The following is a 20510-nucleotide window of genomic DNA, read 5'->3' as shown; positions in this document are numbered from 1 at the left end:
TAGCTGAAAAATGCATATTGAGAAACATCCCTGGACTAAAAAGAAGGGGCCCCATCACACACCCAGCACAATAAGACACAATAGGACATTTATGGTTTGATTTTGTTGCTATTTTCAGACCAGTGCAACAGTAAGTTTTACGTTTTTGCGCCACGTTGTTTATATAGCAAATAATAGCTTTTTTTCAATTTATTCATGACAATTTGCAGTTGTATAATGTTATTTTTATCAGTAGTATTTTTATGTCCATATTTGTTTCAATAAAAACAAGTTTAGATTTGTCCACCAGTCAGGTTTTTGAGACATGCATCATGCGCGTCATGATTTCGCAAGTATGATGTGACATCTATGTTGATCCTGGAACATAATTGTGTTCGAAAATGTAATTAATACCTATTCCCTATACCCAAAATCCAACCAAAACTGTAAATTATTCCCAAAATCAAAGGGGAATAATAGTTGGACAGTAGCAATCATGTTGAAGTGCATAAACCTAATCACAAGCCTAAACTTAACATAAACAGTAAACATATTGCTTAGTTCTAGCTGGCTGATTGGAATGTTGTTCCAAAATCAACATAGATGTTAATCCAGGAACATGTCCTATTTGATGAAGTCAGGTTGGGATGTGCATGCATCACCATATGGGGCAAATGAATAGAATGTGTGTCCAGATATAACTCACACTTCGTTATTATTGTTCAATTGCTGGAAATTAGAACTGAATTTAGAAAGAGTTGTGATTAACTATATATATATAGTAAATCTTTGTGATTAACTAACAAAATTAAATATGTAGGCTAATGGATGTCTTCAGTAGAGTGCGTACAACACCGTTTCCTTATCCACCAAAGTAAAGGAGTAAAGAGTAAAGGTAAAGTAAAAAGAGAGTAAACAGGCCAAATGAAAGAGGCTTGTTCTTTATTCTCTCGCTGCAGTGGGTCTGTTTAACTGTTTTCCTGCTGGTGAAGTGTTCAGTTTTTCCACTTACAAGTCCACTATGTAAATAGCAACTGTGCCATGGCTCGAAGCAACTGACTCTTAAAGGGAATAAGAGATGAAACTGATTGGTTTAATGCAAGTTATGCCCAAAACTTACCCATAACTCATGAGCCTAGGTCTTTAAAATAAAGCCCATAGAATGATTCCAACAAGAACCTGATTTCCTCTTTATCTATATGTGCCTTCCTTCTTCTTTTAAACATGTTATGCCAGTGGATGAAAAGTTCAAACAGTGAGTCAAACATCGTCACCCCATCTTCCGGTGTCCTCCCCCCATCCACCCACTCACCCACCCACATCCCAGCTCCAAAACTCCTCCTCTGACAAGACGAATCAAAGCTCAGATCCTCCAAATGCCTTGAAGAGCTGCCAGACTGTATGCATGCACACACACTCATAAACACAAACACTCAGCACACAGGTGTGAGTGTTGATACACAAGAGCATAAATCTGACTCATTGCGAGCTTTGGTGTGATACTTACGCAGCTGGTGCAGATGTTTCCAGGCTCTGGAAGTGGGGCAGGCTGTGATCGTGACTAAGGAGCAGGAGTTTCCCCCCAGTGTGTCGCAGAGGTTTTGGTGCCTGAAGAAAACTTTCCGGGGGTCTACTGATTTCTCCAACATCTTCAGATGAGTCTAGAAATTGATTGGAAAAATATTTAATAAATGTTTGGTAATGATACCTAAGGTTGGGTAGCGAAACTAATAGCTACCTAAATTTGTTGGCTCTAAAACACATGAGCTGTCAAATGAAATCAGAGGAAAGCACTGTAAAATACAGTGTTTCATGTAACAGTCATTTGTCCTATTCAGCACGCATTTACATCACTGTAGTTCCTAATGTGCTGGATAATACCCTAACCTGAAGTAGGACCTAATTTAGTTCCCTTAAATATAATTTTTAATAACTAACATTGTAACACCAAAAATTGCTTTTGTCGATGACTGGAACTGTGAAAACATTTTAGTGTGAAAGCCCCAATAAGATTTAATTTATTACACCCTAAAGGGCCTTCCTAAAACTAAATTGTCTGCAGTTTCTTCAGTTCAAACTGAAAGTGAGTAGTTCCACTTATAATTCTAGGAACTATGGAAATGTTCTTCTAGTGTAAAAAAAACTAGTAGGATTTTATTTAGTGCTCTCTAAAAGGAGATTGTAAAGTTGAAATCCTTCCCAGTTCTTGGTAAGAGGGGACTTCTGCCAATAGTTCTAGGAACTATATATAAAAAAAAGTTCCTCTGATGTAGAAACTAATTGGGTTTCCCGAAAGTGGCATTCCTAGAACTAAAATCATTCACATTTTCTGTGATGGAAGTTCAAGTGCATGTACTTTCCTCCAAAAAATGTAGGAGCTGTGTAAAGAATCCTCTGTTGTGAAATTCCCTATAGAAGCTAATTTAGTTTCCCCAAAAAGGGGTTTGTAGAGTTAAAATCCTTCCCAATTTCTGGGAAGAGGACACTTCCACTACTAGTTATAGGAACAATGAAAATGTTCCTCTAGCGTGAAAAACCTAATGGGATTTAATTTAGTTCCCTCCAAAAAGAGATTGTGGAGGTAAAATCCTTCCCAGTTCTTGGGAAAAGGGGACTATTGCCAATAGTTCTAGGAACTAATAAAAAAGTTCCTCCGATGTAGAAGCTAATTGGGTTTCCCAAAAGTGGCATTCCTAGAACTAAAATCATTCACATGTCTTGTGATGGAAAATCAAAACACTTTCCTCTAAAAACAGTAGGAACTGAAAAAAAATCCTTTGTTGTGAAAGGAGCTAATTTAGTTCCCCTCAAATATGGTTTGTGGAGTTAAAATTCTTCCCAGTTTCTGTAAAGAGGACACTTCCACCAATAGTTTTAGAAACTATAAAAAAGTTTCTCAGATGTGAAAGGCCCTTTAGGAACTATGCGGTTTTCCCAAATGGCATTTCTAGAGCTTAAATCATTCCCATTTTCTGGCATGGGAACAAGTTCAAAAGTGGGTAAACAAACAAAAACAAAGACAAAAACAAACAAACTATAGGACAAAATTAATTTCCCCCAAAAGGTGTTCCTAGAAGTAAAACCAACATTTTTTTATCTACGTTTTAAATGTCAGATAAAATTTTGGATTCAGTGCTTCTGTAAAACATGATTCATATAAAGTGTGTTATATTAAGCACCTGAAGAGTTGTGTAGGTGTAAGGGTAGTGATAGGCCAAATAGCACACGTCATCTTCATGGCGAAAGGTCACCGTGAAGGTCAGCGTGTAGAAAGGATGCTTTTGACCTCTTCTAGGGCAAAAATTATTTCTGAGGAAGGCAAAAGCACAGTTGCAAATTTAACATATTGAACAGACTACATAAAAAAAGGTATAATAAAGTGAGGTGAAGTGCAGAAATGTGAGGTTAAACGTACCTGTAGTAGCAGATCTCAGAGCCTGTTCGCAGCCAGTGTGGTCTTCCCTCCAGAGCCTCCCTCACTGAATACAGCACAGGCTGCATGCCTGATTGAAAAAACAGCCCACAACCCTACGGTCACCAGCCATGTCAAACATTCACTCACTTAAAGGTCATTCTGTAATTGCTAAACATGCGGTTGTTAGCTTTAGCAATCAGCAGCATTTAAAGAGTGGACTTTTATAGTGTGACAGTGCTAAACTGCTCATCAAGTTATTTATGGGTACACCCTGGGCAGGCTCTGTAGGTAAACATATTTGTGCTTACATAATAATTTTGTATATACTTTGTATATGTGTTATTTATATGAGCCATATCACACTCATAGCAGTGCAATATGGCTGTATATAGTATACTGCTATGAGTGTAATAATGTGTTTAAACAACAGTTTGAAGGCATAATTGTGTGTATAAAAAAGACAATCAAACACGGAGATTCTCAACAACCATTTTGTACGAGGAGCTGCTTTTATCCACCATTCATTCACATCTGCAGCTGACCATCAGCACAGTGGAAACCAATGCTACTTCACAAACATCACTTTAGAACTAGTATCTGAATGATTATCCAGCAAAATGTAGAGCCTTGTAATGTCTATGTGATTATAAAACATGATTTTGCTCACATTTTAAGATTATAACACAGTATTCCTTCAGTATTTCTCACAGTTTCACAAAAAAATAAACCAGAAAAATCCAAAGTAAAGCAAACACTACAAGGTTATATAAATACAGCAATATAAAATACAAAAGGGAGAGATCAACCTAGAATGTCACTTACCTGTTCTGTAATAATTTGTTCAGCTTTAGTTTTAAAGTTAACATTACGATGAGAAAACCGTTTTTATCCCCCAGGCTTATTATTCCTTCTCTGTCGTCATCTTGTGGTACAATGTAAAGTCAATTTCCTTGTATTAAATTTCCCCAAAATTTGTTGTACAAAATTTTTTTTATTAAATATTACTGCATTTTATATTAAATTAATTTATCGATTAATTACATTTAACAAGCAACAATATTAAAATATGTAAATCAGTCAAAAGAATAATGACCAAGGTTTTATTCAGCATTAAGCTAAACTTAACATTGAAGTTAAATCTATTTGCTCTGGAGTAAATAATAGATGACTGTGACCAAGATATAGCCTAAACCAATACCTTTTTTTAGTAGACTGAAATAAAGAAACCCACCATACTTTAGTATAAGTAGCCATCAGAGGAGTGCTCACGGCGGGAAATATTGTTGCCAACAAGCTATAATTTTATGAAAACAAAATATCAAATAGGCTTTATCCTTATAGATAAACTGTATAATTGCAATCTCACATTCTCACATAAAAAGCCTCAAAAGTACATTATGTTGTGAAACAGCAGCAATATTTGTCACTGTAGTGAGTTGTTTAGTCCCTCTTTAGTCCTAGTGTGGGCGGAGTAATACACAAGAGTGAAAAGGCTGTACGAGTGCTGATATTGCTTTAATATTGCACAGCTATCAGCCAATAAGATTATACAACCAGACAGAACTGTTGCATACATTTAAATAAACATAGATTTAAATGCTTATTTACATTTATATAAAACAAATGATATATAATTGCAAGAATTTATATATACATCATACTTTTTTTAAAGGCCGAATTAGTTAAATGGTATATTTTACTACTGTTTAATTATAAATCGTGACTAATCTCATACAAAATAAAAGTTGTATTTACAAAATATATGTGCATTTATATATACAATACATAATACATACAAATCTATTTTTAAATTACAAACTTTTATTTTGTAAAAGATTAGTCGTGATTATTTAATAAACAGTATTTTTTTTAATTATTAAATTTTAAAAATGTAAGCCCTTATTCAGCATTATACAATAATTTCTCCTTTATGTCACAAGAGTAAAATAGTTTTAATATTTAGCTAAATTTAACGAAAAATAAAAATAAAAAAAGCTGCCCTGTGTGCTCATGTGTGACAGAGATCGGATCTATTCTATGATCGTCTAAATTCAGATATTCAGAGATCCGTTTCAGGCCTCCTTCATATGTGAAAATAAATTAGATTTAAATCGTATATCAATGCGACTATCATGTAAATAGGCAGACCACATTTATTGAGGTATTACGTTTTGTATGTCATTAAACTTGCGACAATGTGGTATTTCTCTACAGTTTAATGATGTAGAAAGAGCATGTGTGGAGACACCAATGAGGTAAACAACAACAACAACAACAGAGGAAACATGGAGGAGGAAAGTGGTCAGTCGTAAAAATTTGCTCCCACCAGACCTGAGATCTCGCCGAATGGTGGAGGACAACATTTACAAACCATAGGCGCAAGCTGCGATGACGGCCGTTTCCCTCCTCCAACGCCTTAAAATAATTTTAAAATTGGCCGAACTTTGCATATTTTTCAGAGCAAAAAGCAAGACAATTTCTTTCATCATGGCTAGTGTAGCGCAGATGCTAGAACCGTAAATGTCGTAAATTGTATGGCAAGTGTTAAGACATGAATCAGATATGGGTCACAATTAAAAGAACATGTAAACGGAGAGGCAAATAAATCAGATATAGGCAACAAAGCAGAATTGAGCATCAAGACCTGACATTGTAAACGAGGCCTTATATTCAGATCCATTTTAAAGCAAATCCTCTGGGTTTTTATTTTTTATTTAATTTTTTTATTTAAATAAAAAAATATATTTATAAATTTATAACTTATTTATTTAATTTTATCCTAAAAGAACACATTAAGTGAAGTTTATATATAAACTAATTTCAAGAGCATCACGTGCTTGTGATTGACACGGCTGGCCCTGAGTCAAGCTAATGTACGAACCACCAATCAGACGATTCCTAACTCAGTATAAATAACCAAAGATAACAACCTTAACTACACGGCTCCTCTCGCTTCCCCTACCCGACATCCAGCGCACTACCACTCAGCAGAGCACACCAACAAGTCCGCGGCTTTAAACACAGGGCCGCTGGCCTTCACAGAACGCCGCCCCTGCACCCACCGCCGGGGACGAGCCTCCATCGGACCACCATACAAAGGGGAGGGAGCCCCGGGCTCGAGAATCTCATGAGCTCAGGGCTCTCTCCTGGGACAGCATGACAAACTAGCTTATCACCAGTCATCAGCTGTGTAAACACTTGAAATTGCTTTTAAATCATTTTAACTATTTTACATTATTAGTGAACAGTAAAAGCAAAAATCACATGGATAGATAGATAGATAGATAGATAGATAGATAGATAGATAGATAGATAGATAGATAGATAGATAGATAGATAGATAGATAGATAGATAGATAGATAGATAGATAGATAGATAGATAGATAGATAGACAAACAGAACGATCTTTTAAGCGCCAAATTCCGTAAATTAGTGAGTACAACAATAAGTAAAGGAACAATCAAATAAATAAATGAATTAATAAATAAATTTTGCTGTTAAAAATTGATCGCAAATATCTTTTTAGTCTTTCAAAGAAAGGCAGGGACTCTCTTTCTCAAAGCCAATATGCCAAAGATGGCATTTTTCCAAAACACCGTCTCCATTGAGGAACAGAAGTTGACAGAGTGCCCTGAAATGCATTCCCTCAAAGTACAAGAGTGTTGGGAGTGAGTTTTACTCAAACTCAAATAAGGTCAACAGTAAAGGACATCTCATTTAATACAGAGGCATAAAACACTGAGTCGGGGCCAGCGCGAGTCTCTTATAATGCCCAGCTGCACAGCAAAATGAAGAAAAGCCAGTCAAGGGCCATTGGAAAGGCTTTATCGGGGGAGGATCGGAGAACTGTATTTTTGTGGGATATACGGCGGGTGTCAGATTTAAGAGCTGCTCGGCCCACCGCTGGGAAGCAATGATATGATTTAGCTGCGAACACCAAAGCGTCTTCTGAATCTGGGTAAGCTGGCGATGCTGTGTTCCTTTTCAGACAAAATCATAGCCAATAGAACAATCGGGCATCTTATGATTTTGGTCGGCGGTGATAAAAACAGATCTTTTAACCCTCGCCAACACATGTAAGAAATACAACCGTGTATGCACTGGTGGTGAATACAGAAATATTTACAAAAAAAGATGCAACAAAACTAAATATTAAAAATGAGCACCTTAAACTGTTTACACTAAAATTAACCTGTTAATTTTTTTCCAGTTGTGATTTGCATTAGTTGTTTCAGTTTATTTATGATTTTAAACTGCATTATGGGACACTGATCTTTCCTCCAACAACTTTTAATGTTGAAAAGTTTAATGTTGACATTTTTATAATAGTTTGAAGTGATACTTTTTTATGGGTTGGTGTTGTTAATTATCATACAAAAACCTGCTAATAAACTGCTAGTACTTTTTCTTTTAGTTCAATACTATTATTTATCTTATTTATTATACAATTTAAATATAATCCAATACTTATACAAAGTATAAGTCAATAAACTCATTTTGACAAACTGCATAGAGTTAAATGAGTTGAATTTGCAACAAAAAAAAGTCCATAATGCAATTAGTATCCATACATATGATTAGAACTATACAGAAGCTCTATATGTCATATATGCAACATATATTTCAAAATACTGCTGTTTACATTTTTTCTACCACTGAAATTACAAATATGCACTTTAAATGTTTGAATATATTAGCTGTAATTATCTATAATTTATAATAACAAAACACAACCTAAAATTCCAAAATAACATGTAGTAGAAACTCTATTTATTATATTTTATATATTATATTTATTTTTTTGTTTATTCCTGGACCCTAAAGACCCATTCACACTGGGACGCTTTTTGCTCGGGTTTTTTGTCAACATTTATTACCTCATGACTAAACAAAGGGCGCTAATGTAATTAAGCACACCAATGTGTAAAACGTCAGTCTTAAAAGCGGCATTTTTAAAGAAACGCCTATTTTTTTTTTTTTGCACACCGCATCAAAAACTTTCAAACCAATAAGGGGTGCGTTTCCAAAAACCATCGTTAGCCAACTAAGGTCGCAAGTTGTGTTGTTACAAACAAAGTTTGCTGATTTGCCGTTTTCCAAATCCATCAGTCCAACAAATATTCGCAAACTGCATCAAAAACTTCTGTGTTTGCAACTACACCTCTAGAGCTGTAGTTAGAAACATAGTTCCTGGTTGTGTTCTATTGTCAGTTATCCCCCTGTATACCTTATTCGTTTAGAACATTCTAAGGTGTAATTTGCTTTCAAAGCATTTTTAAAGTTGAGTTTTAGCGATCTTCATGTTTACATATGCGCTACCTTCGTAGTATACTTTGAAAACATCGATAGTAATTTGAACACAGCCGTGGCGAAAGCTATAGGTGACCTATTATTTAAAAGTGGAATTTACTTTACATCATCGAAGCTTGAAAAAACAAAAAATCATACAAGCATACATTTATGCTTTTAATTTATAGTAGGTTATTTATTAAGTATTTGAAGACCGAGGCAAGATCAGAGTAGAGCTGCTTTTTACATTGGTGTCTGAACACAAAGAGCTGTATGATAACTGCAACTACAATAATGTCAGTAGTAGTGGAGAGTAGCGAATAGGATTTGATGGTGAGTTTAATTTCCCTTTTCTTTCAAGACTTGCAAGCTCATTAAGCACCATCTAATGTCAGGGGGTGATTTTGTGTTTTCACTCAATATCGATGAAAATTGCCTGGGTTTGAATGCAGAAAAAATGTCATGAAAAATGCTGACAATAAATGTGAGCAAAAAACATCCTGGTGTGTATAAGCTTTTATTCATAAAATACCATATTGCATGGCTGTCTGGAATACTGATTCTGATTGATCACTCCTGACATTCCAATGTACGTTATTTCTAGATAACAACTTCTATTTGGCGCCATCTTGTGACTGGATAATATGCAGGTTAGTGTATGCTCCATTCAGCCATTTTCATGTCTGTCAGCTTTGCATTTAATTAAACAATTAAAAAACTATCCATAACAATGTTTTGTGCCAATTTTTTTGTTTTGTGGCAAATAGCCAAGTAATAAGCAGGATAAAGTACATCCAGATGGCTGTGTTTGCAGAAAAAAAAAACCTTTTCGTATGCAAATAAGACTGTTGGCCTTTATTCTGCCATAACAACCACCTGAATGTACTTTATCCCTTACATACTAAAAAAAGTTTAATTTAATTAACAATTTTTTAAAGGTAAGTGGTTGCAAACAATGTATATGGTCTGAATTTAAACAAACAAATTATGTTTAACATTACTAAGTTTAATTTGTTTGTTTAAATTCCGCCTGTATAAAAAAAGTAAATTCAATGATTGATTTTTTTTTAGTGCATTGAATGTCCTATTTGAGTAAATATCTAGGCTAATGCTTACCGTAGTTACACTGGCTGTTTCCTTTCTCACAATTGATGATGTTGAATCGATAAGGGACGTTGGCCATCATGCCGCTGACCTCAAAATAAAACCACTGGCAGTGTGCAGAGGAGTTGACGTCGGCATTGAGAATCAAATCATATTCATGACTAAGAGAGAGACAGAGAGGAGAAAATCAGACAAAGTGGGTGTTGGAGAGAAGAGGAGAGAGGAAGACTGAGAAATGTGTTATGTAAACGACAGAGAGAGATCTGCTGTTACGCCGCCACGTTTTATTTGGGGGGAAAAATACGTCTGCATTTTTATTTAGGCACATCGAAACAGCTCCGCAGACACATCTTTGATTTGATCGAGGAGACAAGCTTACTGAAAGTGTGGAAACAGAAGAATGAGAGAGAGAGAGTGTGATTGCCAATGCACTACAAATGAGGCCCAAGGGCACTCGGTGAGCTGCTGTGTGTGTGTGTGTGTGTGTGTGTGTGTGTGTGTGTGTGTGTGTGTGTGTGTGTGTGTATACGTGTGTGTGTACGTGCACTGTATAGGAATGCAGACTCTCACCTGCGGACTTGAATGGCTTTTCGCAGGTTTCCACTCTCAAATTTAGAGAAGAATCGAAGGGAACTGGGACACACATCGGAGGGACACTGGAGACTGGGGAAAGAAAGAAAGAAAGAAAGAAAGAAAGAAAGAAAGAAAGAAAGAAAGAAAGAAAGAAAGAAAGAAAGAAAGAAAGAAAGAAAGAAAGAAAGAAAGAAAGAGGATGAATGATAACGTGAAAATTTTGATGAAATCAGAAGAAAGAGAAAAAAAGGCAATACAAAGGCAGGAGAATTAATGTATGAAAAGAAATAAGAATAGATTAAATAAAAGATTAACATAAGAGAGGACAGGAAGAAATTTTAAATGAAAAGAAAAGAAATGTGGGGAAAAGGATGAAAAGTGAATGTTGAAAGAATAATAGGAATTACAGCAGAAAAAAAATTTAGTTTTAAAAGTAAAAAAAAGAAATTAAGCAATGAAGGAAGAAAGGAAGGAAGGAAGGAAGGAAGGAAGGAAGTAAGGAGTTTGGAGAGAGGAATGGAGAACAGAATCTCAATGAAAAAAGGAAAAAGAAGAATAAAAAAATAAGAAAGGAGGTGAAATAAAATGGGAATCCAAGGAGAAACAGATGGAAAAAGAAAGAGGAGGAAGGAAGGAAGGAAGGAAGGAAGGAAGATGGAAGGAATAAAGGAAGGAAGATGTAAGGAAGGAAAGAATAAACAAATAAAAATAGGGGTAAAATAAAAGAGTAAAGGAAAGAGAAACAGATGCAAAGGAAAAAAGGAAGGAAGGAACAAAGGAACAAAGGAACAAAGGAATGTAGGAGTGAGGAAACGAATGAACGAACAAAAATAAATAAAAAGGGGGTGAAATTAAAAAAAGAAACAAAAGAAAACACATGAAAAAAGGAAAAAAGAAAGGATAGAAGGAAGGAAGGAACGAACAAACGAAAAGAGGAAACAAAAGAGAAACAGATGGAAAAAGAAAGTAACGAAGGAAGGAAAGAAAGAAGTAAGGAAGGAAGAAAATCAAAAGTAAAAAGGTAGGAAGGAAGGAATGAAGTAAGGAAAAAAGGAAGGAAGGAAGGAAGGAAGGAAAACAAAGGAAAAAAGGTAGGAAGGAAGGAAGGAAGGAAGGAAGGAAGGTAAAAAATAAAGAAAGGGGCAAAGAAAGAACAATCAAAATTAAATAAGAAATGAAGGAACGAACAAACAAAAATAAAAAAAATAAACAAAAAAGAAACAGATGGAAAGAAAGAAAGAAAGAAAGAAAGAAAGAAACAAAGAAAGAAACAGAGGTACATCACATTACACTCTTACATTAGCTCAACAAAGCAGTGGATTATCAGCACACATCTCCCAGATATTCATTCAGTCTGCTAACTACAATTCTACATCCCTGATTTCACAGCAGCAGATTCCAGTCACACTTCAGATGACTGATCAGATCAACAGCAGAGCAGTGTCCACATGATGGAGACACGCTTTCCTGACAACATAACACTTCTGAACTGCATGATGGTAAACAGCAGCTCCGCACGACAAGCTGTCCATCACAGAGAGACGCTGTCCATTCAGGAGTTCATCACCCAGAATGACCCTGACAGCAGCAACACATCAAACACGTACAAGCTGAGCAACTGTACCATCAAAACAAACAGCCCGGGAAGTATGCCTTTTGTGTGTGTTCTTTTTTTTTTTTTTTTTTTTGTGACTATATTTTGACTCATTTTTTTATTAGGATAAATACTTTTAATAATGATAGATGGCAATGATTTTAATGATAAAGGAAGTAGAAAAAAATAAAAAGAGGGTGAAATAAAAAAGGAAACAGGAAAAAAAATGATGAAAAAGAAAACAAAGAAATATAGATTTTTCACAACAATTTATTACAAAAATATTAAGGCATTATTTCAACAATTAACTCACAAAAAAGATAGAAAAAATTTAGAGAAGAATCGAAGGGAACTGGGACACACATCAGGGGGACACTGGAGACTGGGGAAAGAAAGAAAGAAAGAAAGAAAGAAAGAAAGAAAGAAAAAAAAGAAAGAAAGAAAGAAAGAAAGAAAGAAAGAAAGAAAGAAAGAAAGAAAGAAAGAAAGGAAAGAAGGGTGACGCAGTGGCGCAGTAGGTAGTGCTGTTGTCTCACAGCAAGAAGGTTGCTGGTTCGAGCCTCGGCTGGGTCAGTTGGCGTTTCTGTGTGGAGTTTGCATGTTCTCCCTTTGTTCGTGTGGCTTCCCCCACAGTCCAAAGATATGTGGTACAGGTAATTGGGTAGGCTGAATTGTTCGTAGTGTATGAGTGTGTGTGTGGATGTTTCCCGGAGATGGGTTGCAGCTGGAAGGAGCGAAGGAAAAAAGGGAGGAATGAAGGAGGAAATGACTGAAGGAAGGAAGGAATGGGGAATAAAGAAAGGGAGAAGGAAGGAAAGCAAGAAAGAAGGAAGGAAGGAAGGAAGTAGAGAGGAATGAGGGAAGGAGGGAAGCAATGAAGGAAGGAAGGAAGGAAGGAAGGAAGGAAGGAAGGAAGGAAGGAAGGGGGAAGGAGAAAAGAAGGGAGGGAGGGAAAGAAGGAAGCAAGGAAGGAAAGAAAGGGAAGGAAGGAAGAAAGGAAGGGGGAGGAAGGAAGGAAGGAAGAAGGGAGGGAGGGAAAGAAGGAAGCAAGGAAGGAAAGAAGGGGAAGGAAGAAAGGAAGGGAAGGAAGGAGGGAATGAAGGAGGGAAGAAGGGAGGGAGGGAAAGAAGGAAGCAAGGAAGGAAAGAAGGGGAAGGAAGGAAGAAAGAAAGGGGGAGGAAGGAAGGAAGGAAGGAAGGAAGGAAGGAAGGAAGGAGGGAGGGAATGAAGGAGGGAGGGAAGAAAGGAAGGAAGGAATGATTTTGTGGAATAATTATTTTAACTCATAATTTTAATTTGGTAAAAAAAACTTTAATCATAAAAAATAAATATTAACAAATTTAATAATGTATTTATAACAAATAAATGCAATAATAATAATAATATTACATATATTATAATTATTATAATTATAATTATTATTATTATTATTATTACTGCATTTATTTTATTATTTTTTCCCAATTTCTGTTTAATTGAGAGATTTTCTTTGCACATTTCTAAACATAATAGTTTTAAGAACACATTTCTAATAACTGATTTATTTTATCTTTGCCATGATGACAGTAAATAATATTTTATTAGATATTTTAAGACACTTTTATACAGCTTAAAGTGACATTTAAAGGCTTTACTAGGTGAATTAGCCTAACTTGGCAGGTTAGGGTAATAAGGCAGGTCATTGTATAATGATGGTTTGTTCTGTAGACTATCGAAAAAAGGTAAAAGGAGCTAATAATTTTGTTTCTAAAATGGTTTAAAAAAAAAAAACTAAAACTGTTTTTACTCCAGCCGAATTAAAACAAATAAGGCTTTCTCCAGAAGAAAAAATATTATCAAACATACTGTGAAAATTTCCTTGCTCTGATAGCATCATTCAATTTCAACTGTATATCAACTGTGAGTAAAATACACTTTTTAAAATAAAAAATCAACCTTCATATGGCCAATAATATATATTTTAGTTAAATATATTTTATTTTTATTAATAATTTTTAATGTATCAATATTCTGTGATTGTTGCAATAATAAAAAAAAGATCTTTCATGTTCTGGTTGCCGACATAGTGTCAATTCAGCGTGTCCCTGTGAAAGATCCATTATGACGCATTAAAGGCACTTAATGGGCTTAATTTCTTTTATTAATTATAAATTATTAACAATCGAAATGTTTCCCATGCGACTGATTCGAGGATCTAATGAAAAAAATGCTTTAGCCGAAACGAAGAAAAGCTTACCTGGGTTCATCCATGTCAAAAACAACCTTGTTGATCATGTCCTCAGGACAAATGACACGCTTGAGGTCTTCAAAAACTTTCTTTCTGAAATGCAAAATAATAATATAATATAATATAATATAATATAATATAATATAATATAATATAATATAATATAATATAATATAATATAATATAATATAATATGACTTTTTTTGGAGTCAAACAATCCATAAAATGTAATACATAAAAAAAATAAAATAAAACTATGTGGTTGCCAATATTTTACCATTGAAATATGGCAAAAACTGTATAATTATAATTTTCTAAAATTTACAATAAACTACTGTATATCATTAATTTATAGTATTTCACACACGTGTTTGAAAGTACTAACACTACACATCATTAGGGGGAGTACTGTTAACCAGGTTATTTATTTTTACTGTAGCAGTTTTAAAGTTTGTAACCACTGAAATTATTCATTTTTAGGGTGAAATATTTCATTTCAGCAGGGGTTACTCATTGTGTCAGTAAGATTAGCCAGAACATTCTTCTAAAATATAGAATACAGAAAAGCCTGTGAGTAAATAATGAGATTTCATTTTGAGCAAATCTCTCAGCTATTACTTTTACATGTATGAAACAGTCTGATAAAATAATAATAATAATATGCAGTCATCACTCTCGATGCTGTTTCCATGATGCCTTTTCCAAACCAAACCTATAGTGCTTCATCTTTTTGCCCTGTATGATGCTAACTAGCTAATTTTCTAGGTTCTTTGTCGCAATGAAACAACAACATTATAAGGCATTTATCCTAATGTGAAAAAGGAAAATGCAAAAAAATAATAAATGTATAATAAAATATGTGGACAATCCAATTCTGAGAGCAAATTTCAGGTGATAATGAGATTGAATGAATAAACCCAAAATAAAGTTTACAGTCCATTGTGGCCAACAATAAACACACAACACTCTCATCAAGATGTTGATTTCATGGAATGAGCTATAAAACAGGACATAAACATGCTCTCTATCCTTTAAATGTTCAAGACACCCTTGAGTTCTTTTTAAAGATTTTTTTTTTTTTTATCAGATTTGTGTTTGTTGAGCATCAGTTAGATCAAGACAACGTTAGCACCTGTCAACCGTAGTGAAAACTGGATCATTTACAGCTTTTGTCAGCTAATTTCATCTTCCGAGTTTAAACTAATTTTTGGGGCAGGAACAAAATTGGTGACACAGCACGAACCTGCTAGTGAAGTGATGACACGTAGGTTTCTCATTATTATTCATAGAGGAGTTTTTTTTTTTAACCTATGAAAAGAGCCGGCTTCTTAATTATTCAGAAGAGCATGTGCTTTCCGAAGGCAAGGCAGACCTGCCAAGCTGAGAGACCCAATGACTGTGTGAGACCGCGTCAGCAGATGGCAAGGGGCGTATGTGTTTGTTTCCATGAGCCACAGGGTCTGTAGCATGTTTTTCCCTGCAATATTGTCAAGGCCAATACAGCAAAGCTGTTGGTTTGCAGCAAGCATTTTTGTCAGGAGAGCTGTATGAGAATCAGAGAATGGCGGATTTTGTCTTTTATCAGTTAAATTTGTCACCATTCAGACACATCGCCTATACCCATGCTGCTGTGTTCACATATGTTTAAAATCCTCCAGATTAACGGCAGGGCTAATGGTTGGAATAGATAGAGCAATAGACCTGCTGTGCTGCTATCCACTGTGCCTGCATTCAGACCCAGGCATTGAGGAGGAGAGAAGTCCTCATCATTTATAATGTTTATATAAACACGATAATCTTTATAATGATATAAGAAATTGTGGTAATGTTTTTATAAAATTACAAATAAATCAGTTAAATTAAACTACTTGCTGTTTATTTATTAGCATATTAACTTTGTAAACTATAAATTCGTGTGTCTCCTCACAGTTTGTCTCATTTTGTGAGCCAACTGACAACAGCTGTCCGCTCTCCTCTTTTTACCTGCAGGCCATGCCCACTTATCCCTCTGCTCACAGCACTCCACTCCCATTTCTGAGCATTTTTTGAAAAATTTCTGAGGTAAACTTGAACCGAAAGAGGGAAAGGGGGAGTGGGGTGGGGTTATGGCCCTTTAATAGGCATAAACTGTAAAAGAAAAAAATATATATTGCTGCTATTTTTTTTTTTTATTGACTCAAAATAACTTCTACAGTCATGTCAACTTACATCAGTCAAACTGACTAAAAATATTTATTTTTATTTTTTTATTTACTTATTTTTAAAGCATTTGAATAATTTGAATAAACTGCAAATGTTTCAAACTTAATAGGCAAAAATAGGAAACAAATTTGTAGTAAAACTGTAATTATGTCTTTCATATTTAACTGAAAATAATGCTATTTTATTATGTAAAAATGATGTCTAGTGAAAATAACTGGAACAACAAATAAGATTTTATGCAAAAGGCAAGAGTTTACGGCTAAACAGAAGTTGCTGGCATGTTCCAAGCATGATTTAACACATCACTAACATCTTTTACCATTACTAGCATGTTCATACATTGCTAGAATGTACTTTTATGTAGCAAGCTAGCAAAGCATACATGTAAAGCATCAGAAAAACATGTAAGCATGTTTAAAGGAGTTGCTTAAATAACCAAGCAAGTAGTAGTTGCTAACATCATTGAAGATGTCACTAACATCCTTTAGCAAACAGCTAACATAATTCAACATGTTTATAGCATGGTTTAGCCCAACTTTAGCAATTATCTTAGCAGTTTATTAAAGCGTGTTAGTGATGTCATGTTATATTTCATCTCTAACACATTAGGCAAGTGACTAGCATGTAGCAGGTATCAAGTAGGTAGCAGATAGGAGGTAACATGTAGCACTAGCACATTTAGCAAAAACACTATTAAACGAAATCTAAAATGGCTGCTGTCCTTTATTAATGTCAAAAGGGTGCAGTGTAGGTCTATAAGATAAACATTGTAACGATCCATTTTCTTGCAAATACTATCAAAATGATGTCTCAGACATATTTTGAAGATTAAATGGCTAACATATAGCATTTTAGGATGTCAATTTAACTGCAAATCAAGTTTATCAACTGTCAATTGTGAAGATAAAGTCATATGTGGTGTTAGGTTCTTTCTAAATGTGACACTTTCTTTGAAAATATAAAAAAACAAAAGTAACTTTGTACTGAAATGACACCAGTAGAAGCCATATAAACTTATCTTGCCCGTGAGGAAACACAATAAAGTACAGAAATGTCTGAAATAAATGTCTATTTCCTTTAATCTCTCCCTTGCACATTGAAGAAAGTTTTTAGCAAAAACAAGTTTTCCGAAGGGGGCTACCATAATTAGATATAGATTTAAGGGCTTTTCCTCACTAGAAAAGAGTCTTTCGGTATGCGTACTGAAAAGAGAGAGAGAAAAAAAAGCAGCCAGCGAGAGCAGAAAGACTCACTTAAGGCAAAAGAGTTTAAGTAAGAGAGGAATATTTTAATGGATTTCATTTCTACTTACAGTGAGTTTAATGAGTTGGTGCCGATGTTTACAATCATTTGCATACGGCAATGTATAAGTAACGATGGAAAATAAGTCTTAAATTGCATCCATGTATTCTGATTTAGAGACAAATCAGCTTATAAATGAAGTCTAATATTTGCATTGTTCTTCTAGCAATCGCAGCAAGCAAACATAACAGAAGCAAGTAAAAAGCTTGGAAATTGCTGCTATTTGGAATAGAGTTCATGCAAAAAACTCAAGACAGAAAGTAAAATATGAATTAAGGCATCTTCTGGGAGGTTTCGTAAAAGTGTCTTTATGGAATCAAACGGCTTTCTGATGTTTTTTTCAGGGATGCTTGTCATAGTCTATAATGGCACAGTTTTTACGAGCAACAAAACTCTAGAGTAATTCCCCTCCGCCGTTCCCCAGATGTCTCTCAAAGTGTCTGTCTCTTTAAATCCCTTAATACCCAATATTAAACATGATCACAAGTGAGCGGAGAGCTGCTTGATGTTCAATAAGGATTGTTTTTGCAACACGGCGTTCAGATTTGATTATAAGAATGATGCAGTGAAATGCTTTTGATTGCTTCACAAACAGCAGGGTAAATACTGCTAGACAAAAATAAAATGCCACTAAATAATAATAATAAAACAACAACAATAATAATAATAATAATAATAATAATAATAATAATAATAATAAAATAATAATAATAATATTAACAATTAGTAATTTGTGAATTCTGAGACTGAATCAATGTGATGTAATTTGGGGGCGTTAAGTCCACAGCTTTTTTTTGCAAGTAGCTAACATCTTTTAATTACCATGGTATGTTTTAATGTTGTTAGAACATTAACATACAGTATTACTAGCATGTTTAAACATGTTGTTAGCATGTTTAAAATGTTTAAAATGTGAATAGCATGATGTATGTTGCTAACAGATTTTAACTTACATTAGCATGTTGTTTGTAAGTTGTGAACATGAATAAGCATACCATTAGCATGAATTGTTGTATAATTATTAGCATGATGATAGCACAAGTAGCACAAATAGCTAGCATGTTTTATTTATAGTGGTGTGGTTTAATGTTGTTAGAACATTAACATACAGTATTACTAGCATGTTTAAACATGTTGTTAGCATTTTTATAATGTTCTTGGCATGTTTATAATGTTTCAGCTAACATTAGCATGTTGCTAGTAAGTTGTGAACATGAATTAGCATTCCATTAGCACGAGTTGTTGTACAATTATCAGCAGGATAATATCACAAGTAGCTAGCATGTTTTAATTATGGTGGTGTGTTTTAATGTTAACATATAGTATTACTAGCATGTTTAAGCATGTTGTTAGCTTCTTTAAAATTTTCATAATGTGTTTAAAATGTAGATTGCATGGTTCAGTATGTTGCTAACAAGTTTTAGCTAACAATAGCATGTTGATAGTAAGTTGTAAAAAAATTAGCATGCCATTAGCATGAATTGCTGTATAATTAATAGAATGATAATAGCAAAAGTAGCTAGCATGTTTGAATTATAGTGGTTTGTTTTAATGTTGTTAGCACATTAAAATACAGCATTACATGCATGTTTAAACATGTTTTTGGCATGTTTAAAATGTTGTTAGAACATTAACATATAGCATTACTAGCACATTTAAACATGTCAACATGTTTAAATTGCTCTTAGCTTAATTGAAACATAGATAGCATGATTTAGTTTGTTGCTAACAAGTTTTAGCTAACATTCGCGTTGCTAGTAAGTTGTGAACATAAATTACCATTCCATTAGCATTAATTGTATAATTATCAGCATAATAATAGCACAAGTAGCTAGCATGTTTGAATTATAGTGTTGTGATTTAATGTTAATAGCACATTAACATACAGTATTGTTAGCATTTTTAAACATGTTGTTAGCATGTTTAAATTGTTCTTAGCATGTAAAATGTAAATACCATGATTCAGTATGTTTTTAATGCTTTTTAGCTAGCAATAACATGTTGCTAGCAAGTTTTGAACATGAATTAGCATTTCATTAGCATGAATTGTATAATTATAAGCATGATAATAGCACAATTACCTGGCATATTTTAATTAAAGTGGTTTACTTTAATTTTGTCAGCACATTAACAAATAGTATTAGTAGCATGTTTAAACATGTTGTTAGCATGTTCATAATGTTTTTATTATGTTTAGAATGTAGATAGCATTATTCAGTATGTTGCTAAGTTTTAGCTAACATTGTCATTTTTTCTAGTAATTTGTGAACATGAATTAACATGCCAATAACATGTATTGTTGTAAAATAATTAGCATGATGATAGCACAAGTAGCTAGCATGTTTTGAATACATTGGTGTGTTCAAATGTTATTACATTAACATATAGTATCACTAACATGTTTAAACATGTTGTTAGCATGTTAATAATGTTTTAGCGTGTTTTAAATGTAGATAGCAAGGTGTAGTATGTTGCTAACAAGTTTTAGCTAACATTAGCATATTTGTTGTGAACATGAATTAGCATGTCATTAGCATGAATTGTATAATTATTAGCATGAAAATAGCATAAGTAGCAGGTTTAAATTATAGTGGTTTATTTTATTGTTGTTAGCACATTAATATACAGCATTGCTAGCATGTTTAAAATGTAAATAGCGTGATTCAGTATGTTGCTAACAAGTTTTAGCTAACATTAGCATGTTGCTAGTAAGTTGTTAACATCAAATAGCATGAATTGTTGTATAACTATTATTATTAGCATGAATCATCAAGTACAATTTTAATTTTCTATTGTTTTGAAGGAAAAATTGGACAAAATAATA

General features: G+C 34.0%; 1 protein-coding gene and 1 long non-coding RNA gene across 41 annotated transcripts in view; one reads left to right on the top strand and one right to left on the bottom strand.

The window, feature by feature from the left end:
- agbl1 (AGBL carboxypeptidase 1) overlaps positions 1 to 20510 on the bottom strand; it is a 395384-nt gene that overhangs the window by 161842 nt on the left and 213032 nt on the right. For all 40 annotated transcript variants that reach the window (XM_087311870.1, XM_087311857.1, XM_087311865.1 and 37 more), the window contains 6 exons: positions 14192 to 14275; positions 10359 to 10451; positions 9801 to 9949; positions 3395 to 3482; positions 3159 to 3288; positions 1487 to 1640 (listed from right to left, as the gene is read on the bottom strand). In XM_087311870.1, coding sequence (XP_087167996.1) covers positions 1487 to 1640; positions 3159 to 3288; positions 3395 to 3482; positions 9801 to 9949; positions 10359 to 10451; positions 14192 to 14275 — 698 coding nt within the window. The remainder of the gene's footprint in view (positions 1 to 1486; positions 1641 to 3158; positions 3289 to 3394; positions 3483 to 9800; positions 9950 to 10358; positions 10452 to 14191; positions 14276 to 20510) is intronic.
- On the top strand, positions 7036 to 12960 carry LOC137489331 (uncharacterized). The gene is made up of 3 exons (XR_015526227.1): positions 7036 to 7353; positions 9289 to 9334; positions 11751 to 12960. It is a non-coding gene; the product is annotated as an uncharacterized LOC137489331 (long non-coding RNA).

Source organism: Danio rerio, chromosome 25, assembly GCF_052040795.2.
Source record: "Danio rerio strain M-AB ecotype USA chromosome 25, GRCz13ab, whole genome shotgun sequence".
NCBI lineage: Eukaryota > Metazoa > Chordata > Actinopteri > Cypriniformes > Danionidae > Danio > Danio rerio.
The sequence above is the reverse complement of the archived record's forward strand: the minus strand, read 5'-3'. Positions and strand labels throughout refer to the sequence as shown.